Source organism: Cyprinodon variegatus, unplaced genomic scaffold (assembly GCF_000732505.1).
Source record: "Cyprinodon variegatus isolate N-32 unplaced genomic scaffold, C_variegatus-1.0 Scaffold1878, whole genome shotgun sequence".
Classification (NCBI taxonomy): domain Eukaryota; kingdom Metazoa; phylum Chordata; class Actinopteri; order Cyprinodontiformes; family Cyprinodontidae; genus Cyprinodon; species Cyprinodon variegatus.
In genome coordinates, this window is record NW_015152331.1 from 61721 (window position 1) to 69244 (window position 7524).

The window sequence follows — 7524 nt, forward strand, 5'->3', positions numbered from 1 at the left end:
CCAATTTTATTTAAGAGTCAAGTAATGCAGCCACATTCCTAACATGAAAAAGCATTTCTGGAAATGCTTTTTCATTTGAAATTTGTTAACGATTTGCTTCCATACCTATGGACTTGTTCATAAGAGTTCAATTAGTTCATATGAGTCAATGCAGGTGAATGAATATCCTTGGCACTGCAGTGTATATTTTCATTAGCCACTGCTATTGGATAATTTCAAACTGAATGTTTATAGATGATGTCTAGCTTTTCAAATTACATTTTAAATTTTCACACCATGCCGATCTTTTATTATCAGAGTAGGTTTGGAAATTGTCTAGGTATTGTAAAGACATATTAGACCCTTTATCAAATAGTGATTTAATGCTGATAAAGTGTAATGAAGTGATATTGGGTAAAGTTTGAGACTTTCGTGTAGCTAGAATACAGCTCCTAAAAAAATATAAATCATGACTGTATTTTGTATGATTTGTAGGAACCAGAACTACAACTTGAAGAACACTGCACCATGAATAACATTGATCATTAATGAACAAAAAGATAATTCTTGAGATTTTCCTCCAGTGGAATCCTCATACTTCATTTTCTTCTTAGTTTTGCAACCTGGTTATACTACTGATGCTAATTTAACAAGAGAAGAAAGAGAGCCTTCTTATGAACTAATGGACTGTGATTTCAGACTACTTGACCATGTTGACTAAGATTATGCCCCCTCTAGTAGAATGGCAGGACTAATACAGTAAAGATATTGTCCAAGGCCATCTGTAAAATTGTTCACCAACTATTCCTCTTTAATGCTGATCATATCAAGTTTTACTGAAATCAACTAGGGTCGAAGTGCGATTACCTATGTGCTTGTTGTGCTGTTTTTCACATAAAGTCCTTCGCTTCTGAAATGCATGAATTAAGGAAATTAAACTTTATTGATCTCACAATGGAGAAATGTACTCTATGCATTTAACCCCTCTCCTTGGGGAGGAGTGGGCTGCCACTGTGCGGTGCCAGGGGAGCAGTGTGGGATTAAGGGTCTTGCTCAGAGGCCCAGAGTGCCGGCTGTGGGGATCAAACCGGGTACATCTTTCTCAGAGCACAAGCGCACTGCTCTATCCACTAGGCAGGCATATAGGCATATAGAAGAGGTAGCGGTAACTGGGGTGGAAAATCATCCTCTTTGCTCATCAAATATTGATACTCAGATCATGGAGTTACTAATTTGCTTTGCTGTACTGTGTTCATTTGTTTCATAACTTCTGCAGATAGATACAGGAAAAACATTGCAGCCAGGGATAGACAGTGGACATGCACTGTCATACCTTATCTTTATATTTAAAAAATGCCATGATGATTACACTGGGATCATTCCAGCCCTGCAACCAGTGTGCCCTCTCGATAGTGCCGGGGGGTGGAAAGGTGTCCCATCCCACAATCTCCATCAGCATGGCTTGCTGGTGAAGATTCTCAGTCATCCAGGTGATAGTCATTCCAAAAAGGTTAAAAGCACAATCCACTGGACATTGTTTCCAAGTTTGAAGACGTTTCACTTCCCATCAAGAAAGCTTTTTCAATTCAAAATATCAGAAATTGCGTTGAGCTTGAGGCTTGAACTCAACACAATGACTTAACAATCCTGTTCAGGGTTAAAATCAATGACTTTTTTAAAGCAAACAATAAACCTCTAAAGAGCATTTCTTACCTCATCTTTTGTTAATTTATGTCCATATTTCATTTTGATAAAAAGAAAGCTAAGTGTTTGCTGCTTTCCTTCATTTTAAGTAAGAGCCACAACCAGTCAGCAAAGAATTAGCTGATTTGTTGTCTTGATGCAACAAGACAGAAACTTTTAGATTTTCCAACTCAGTGGACTATTGCATCCATCAAATGTGTTATGTTACTCCTGTGTAGCTAGAATAACCAAAATGTTTCCTTTCTAGGACAATGTCTCTCGCAAACCTTTTTGTCACATCACTCCTGTGACCTCAGGGCAACCCAGACCAGTTTAGACTGCATTTATACCATATTTATTTTGGCCTGCACTGAACGTTTACGTAGTATTGCCCTTTTGAACCATTTTTAAACTGGTTTTTCTTTTCTACAATATGTTTACATGATGATCACTGCTGCACTTTAACTGGTAATGTTAATTTCCCAGTGTAAGCTGTAAGCAATGTAATTTTGTTTTGCATACAAACAAATGTATACAAAATGACAATAAAGTTTTTTTAAGTCTATGTAACAGGCAAGCTTATTATTATTAAAGGTTGGAAGAAGTCGGGGCAGTTGAAGAGAAAGTGCAGATACTAAATAACATTGGTTCAAACTGGTTGCAATAATTTATTACAAATATTGAAGGCATATGCTAATAAGTTTATAAGTTTAAATTGCAACCTTTGATAACCATGCTGACACTATTTGTACAGTTACACTTTTTGTTTATGAACTCAGTAAGCTGTTAATAATAATCTTGAAAACGAGTAATTAGGTCCATGGAGAAATCATGAATTTAATAAAAGCCATCAATGAACTAAGATCAACTGCCTTCTACATTAGAAAACAAACAGCAAAACATGAATTCATGATCCTTGCATCTTAAAGGTGAATTTCTCAGTTGTTAATTATTCTGTTTATGATGTTATTATGTCTTTGTACAACACATTTATGGATGTTGAAGCCAATGACACGTATTTAACTCTTGATGGACATGTGGACTTGCATAAATACAAATATCTTTATTTTTCAGTTACACTGACTGTCTATATTTTCATTGTTATCTGTAATCTGACCATTGTGTATGTAATTTGGATGCATAAAAACCTCCATGAGCCCATGTACATTTTCATTGCAGCTTTGCTTTTGAACTCTCTTGTTTTCAGCACTAATATCTATCCAAAACTTATTTCAGATTTTCTGTCTGAAAAACAGGTTATATCATATCCTGCTTGTTATTTACAGTTTTTCCTATTTTATTTTTTGGGTGCTTCAGAGTTTTCACTGTTGGCAGCTATGGCATATGATCGTTATGTGTCTATATGTAAACCTTTGCAATATACAACAATAATGGGAAAAACCACAGTCAGCATTTACCTAAGTTTAGCTTGGCTGGTGCCTGCTTGTCTTATTGCAGTTATGGTAACACTGAGTACTAGTATAAAACTCTGTAAATTGAGCATTAATGGAATTTTATGTAATAACTCAATTTACAGTCTCCACTGTGTAGGTTCAAAGGTGCAAACAGTATTTGGTGCTGTCGTACTGGTTATAACTCTATTGTTTCCTCTGCTTTTCATAGTTTTCACTTACTCTAGAATATTTATAATATCATATCGCAGTTCCAAAGAGGTCAGAAAGAAAGCAGCTCAGACATGCTTGCCGCACCTACTAGTTTTGATCAGTTTCTCCTGTTTGTGTGCATTTGATGTTATCATAGTCCGACTGGGATCCAACTTTACAAAGGTTGTCCGATTAGTAATGACTTTACAGGCGATTTTGTATCACCCTTTGTTTAATCCAATCATTTATGGTTTGAAAATGAAAGAAATATCAAAACAACTGAGAAGGATGTTTAATCAAATTAAGGTAATGAACTAATTAAGTTTACTACTTTAATCTTTAGAAATCAGAAAACTTTATTCAAGCATTCTATGAATTTTTATTAAATAAGATTTTTACTGAGAAAATGTAAAAAAAAAGCGAGATTTACAAAAATGTCTTCATGAAATAAAGTCATACCATTAACGTAAATACTTAGTGATAGTTTTCATTGTGTCTTTTTTTTTTTTTTTACTAGTTTGAGAAGTATGATGCTTGATTTATAAAAAAGTTATGAAAAAACAATGAAATAAGTCAGGTACAGTTGGTCTTATGTAAAGTTTTTGTGACTGGCACAGGTGACAGGACTGTATTTTTTCTTAAAATAACAAAAATTCAACTTAATCTTTACATTAAAACTGTATTGATTAATTTAAAAGCTTCAGACCTCTTTGTTCTCATGTTCTCTAATATATTCCTGCTCTGGCATTTATCTGACTAAATCGAAAATGCTGTTAAAGGTGCAGTTAATGCCTGATAGCACTCGTATGTCTTCTTTAAAGTAGAGTGCTGAGAAAAAATTATGTTTTGCCATATTTCATTTTGTTTTCCTTTTTTGTTACACCTAAATGTTACAAATAAGAAGTTGAAAAAGATAACCTAAGTAAATTCAAAAGGCAGTTTTTGATTATTAGTTCATTACAGGAAAGAAAGTATCAAAACTAGCCTTCCCCTGGATGAATTGTATTTGCAACTTTTCCAGTGAGGAATTAATTCTTATTAAAAAATATTAGAAAGCCGAGCTTAATTTAATAAGAATCCAAAAGCAGTACCGTAGATCGGATTTGACTGAGTTAAGAGACTGAGACCTGGCTGAAATTCCTGATGTTTAAGAATAATTGCAAGTTATCCCAAACTGCTGATTTCAGCTCTTGCCTCCAGATATTTACCGGTTGTTAGGCTTAGGGGCAACTAAGTTTCTATATACCACAAGGTTGATTTTAATGACTTTATATCTGTCATCAACTTAACAAACATTTGAAAACTGAATTTTGTATGTAGTTCAGATTATATGTATCCAAATAGGAGTTTTTGTAATACTGGACAAAGTCTGTAACGAGGCAAACACTTTTTCACAGCACTTTAGTATTCATACATCTTCTTATGTATTTATTTACTTGTTTTAAGAGCAAGATGTTTCACATTTACATCTGTTATTCATAGTTTGACTTAAGTGCAAGTAATGAACAAAAACAAAGGCAGTTCACAGAGTTCATCTGAATGATAATAAATCGAACTTTTCCTTCTAGATTTGGAATTGGGTCCTGATATGGTACTAAGGAACAGAGGAATATAAATTGACAGGAAAGACGAGAATTTGGATTGAAAGTGAAAAAAGAAAAGTTGAGTGTACTGTTTGCGGAGGAAGTGGAGACTTGGAGGCGGTGACCAACCAAAGCTGAGAACAACAGCTGTGCATGACTGTAGGGAGGAGTTGTCGGGAGTTAGGAGGGTGGAGAGGAAGGTTTTTGAAAAGAGCAATCCCCCTCCATATTAAACTATATTTTAGGGTCAGGGTGAATGAGAATGGGAGTATGCGGAGACTCTTCTACTGATATCATTAAATGCTTAGTCAGCTGTTGTTAACAAAGAAAAAAGTAAAGTACAATGCTCAAAAAACAGAGAACACTCAAATAACACATCCTTGACCTGACAGAATGAAATACTCCTATTGAATACTTTGTTCTGTACAAAGATGAATCTGCTGAATAACAAAATCAAACAAAAAGCTTCAATGAAAAACAAATGTTTTAACCAATGCAAGCTGGGATTAGGAGTCACATACAATAAAAGTGAAGGAAAAAACCACAACACTGCCAGATCCAACTTTAACGTTTTTGAAAAAGTCGAATTTAGGCTCAGCATTGTGTGTGGCCTCCACAATCATGTATGAACTAGTTACAACACCGCGGCATGCTCCTTACGTGGTGGCATATGATCTCCTGGGGGATCACCTCCCAGACCTGTACTAAAGCATCCACCGACTCCTGGGCAGTCTGTGATGCCATGTGCGTTGGTGGATAGATTGAGACATGATGTCCCAGATGTGCTCAATAGGATTCAGTTTTGGGGAAGGGGATGGCCAGTCCACAGCTTCAATGCCTTCATCTTGCTGGAACTGCTGACAAATTCCAGCCACGTGAGGTTTAGTATTTTTCTTCATTAGGAGGAACCCAAGGCCAACCGCACCAGCATATGTTCTCACAAGGGATATGAGGATCTCATCTCGATACCTAACAACAGTCATGCTTACTCTGGCGAGCACATGGAAGTCTGACCATTACTCACCCACTGCCAAACCAGTCACGTTGAAGGATGTTGCAGGAAGCCAATTGTTCTCCAGGGGTCTCCAGACTCTGTCACATCTGTCATATGTGCTCAGTATAATTGAACACTATTGATCTCACGTTGGAGAAATGTACCTCTGCATTTAACCCACCCATTTCTCAGCCTTCATAAAAAGAAAATTTTCTAAAAAAATTCTAAAGAACCTAATAAATAAGATGTTCTTTAACAAAATCAGGACATCCTCTATATAGACAAAGACAAAGAAGTTGATGGAGTCCTTAAGGAAGTCATTGACAAGTTTTTGGAAGACGGTATAACAGGGATTTAAAATGCTTGTGTATTGTCTCCAGTTGCAGTTACAGGACAATTTTTTCTGGGAAGACTCTGTTTTTTATGGGGGCAAAAGAAGTATGAAACAAAAAGGGCGATATTCTTTTTACCTGCAGATACAAGCGGCTGAAATTAGTTTTCTCCGCAGTGTGTCTGGGCTATCCCTTAGAGATAGGGTGAAGAGCTCATCTTGGTAGGACTCAGGGAAGAACCTCTGCTCCGCCACGTCGAGAGGAGCCAATTGGTGTGGCTCAGGCATCTGGTTAGGATGCCTCCTGGACGTCTCCCTGGTGATGCCTCCTGGACTCCTTAGTCCTAAACCTAAAGTTCTTCTCATGAGGACCAGTTGTTTGTCCCCACAGTGACCTATATGTCCTCCAAATGTAGAACAATTCTGGGAAATTATCCGAATAAGCTATAACAAATACATGCCCGCACACATTTCTTTGCGGGTAGTAACTTTTTTTCATAGCTTTTGTGTATGCTTTATTGAGGAACATTATCATTTAGCATTAGCTCCAAGTTGGCCTCCAAGGTTCCATGGAGCTTAATGACTTCCATTGGGAGTTAAGTAATTGTTACGGCTGTCGCCGTCATATTTGTGTTTCCCTTTTTTTTCTTTATTTTTCCTCTTTCTCACCTCTACTAAGTAGGCTGCATTGCCCTGTGGAAAGACCCGCCTCCTTCCTGGTTTCTGGGGATCTGACTTCAGTCCCATCCATTGGTTCCCTCAGTTCCACTTCAACCAGTGGCTTGTCACCACCTGCAATCACCTTCTGCTCATAAGGAGACCTCACCTGTTGATTGAGGCAGCTTTTCAAAGCCAGTCAGTATATATAGTGTTATATATAGTGTTATATATAGTGTTTGGCTTATGTGCATCTTTACTAGCTTAAGGCTAGAAAGAGGGTGGAGGTATGGCCAGAGTCTTCACTGATTGCATCACTGAGTTTTTCTTTGTTAGTTACATTGGGTGTAGTGGGTGCTGTGCTGTCTGTGTTTTTAAGTAAGAATCCCCATTGTTTAAATGTGTAGTTTGGCATGATTCTCCTTTTAAGGATCTCTTTTATTTAACTTTGTTATTTTCACAGCACCCTCATCCACCCTCCTTTGATTTGTTCATTGCTTGCACCTCTTGTTATCAAATAAATTCTAATTTTATAAGAACTTACCGGTTTCTGCCTATATGTTTATGCCCCCACTCCCCTAGACCAACAGGGGGTGGTAACATATACGAGGGCTTCTGGCCTGGGTTGATGACAGATACAGCTACATTTTGCAGTAGTTGTCACATATGTCAGGTGACAGGGAAACCAAACCA

The 7524-nt window shown here is 37.0% G+C and overlaps 1 protein-coding gene across 1 annotated transcript; it reads left to right on the forward strand.

Annotated features, from left to right (window-relative positions):
* The first annotated feature begins 2633 nt into the window (after nucleotides 1-2633).
* LOC107104769 (olfactory receptor 11A1-like) lies at nucleotides 2634-3584 on the forward strand. The gene has a single exon (XM_015404856.1). It carries the CDS (start codon nucleotides 2634-2636, stop codon nucleotides 3582-3584), a length of 951 nt encoding a protein of 316 aa, XP_015260342.1.
* The last annotated feature ends 3940 nt before the right edge of the window (nucleotides 3585-7524 follow it).

What these genes read in the sequence shown, in the direction of transcription:
- LOC107104769 (XM_015404856.1), top strand. Translation starts at nt 2,634, where the DNA reads ATGTCTTTGTACAACACATTTATGGATGTTGAAGCCAATGACACGTAT.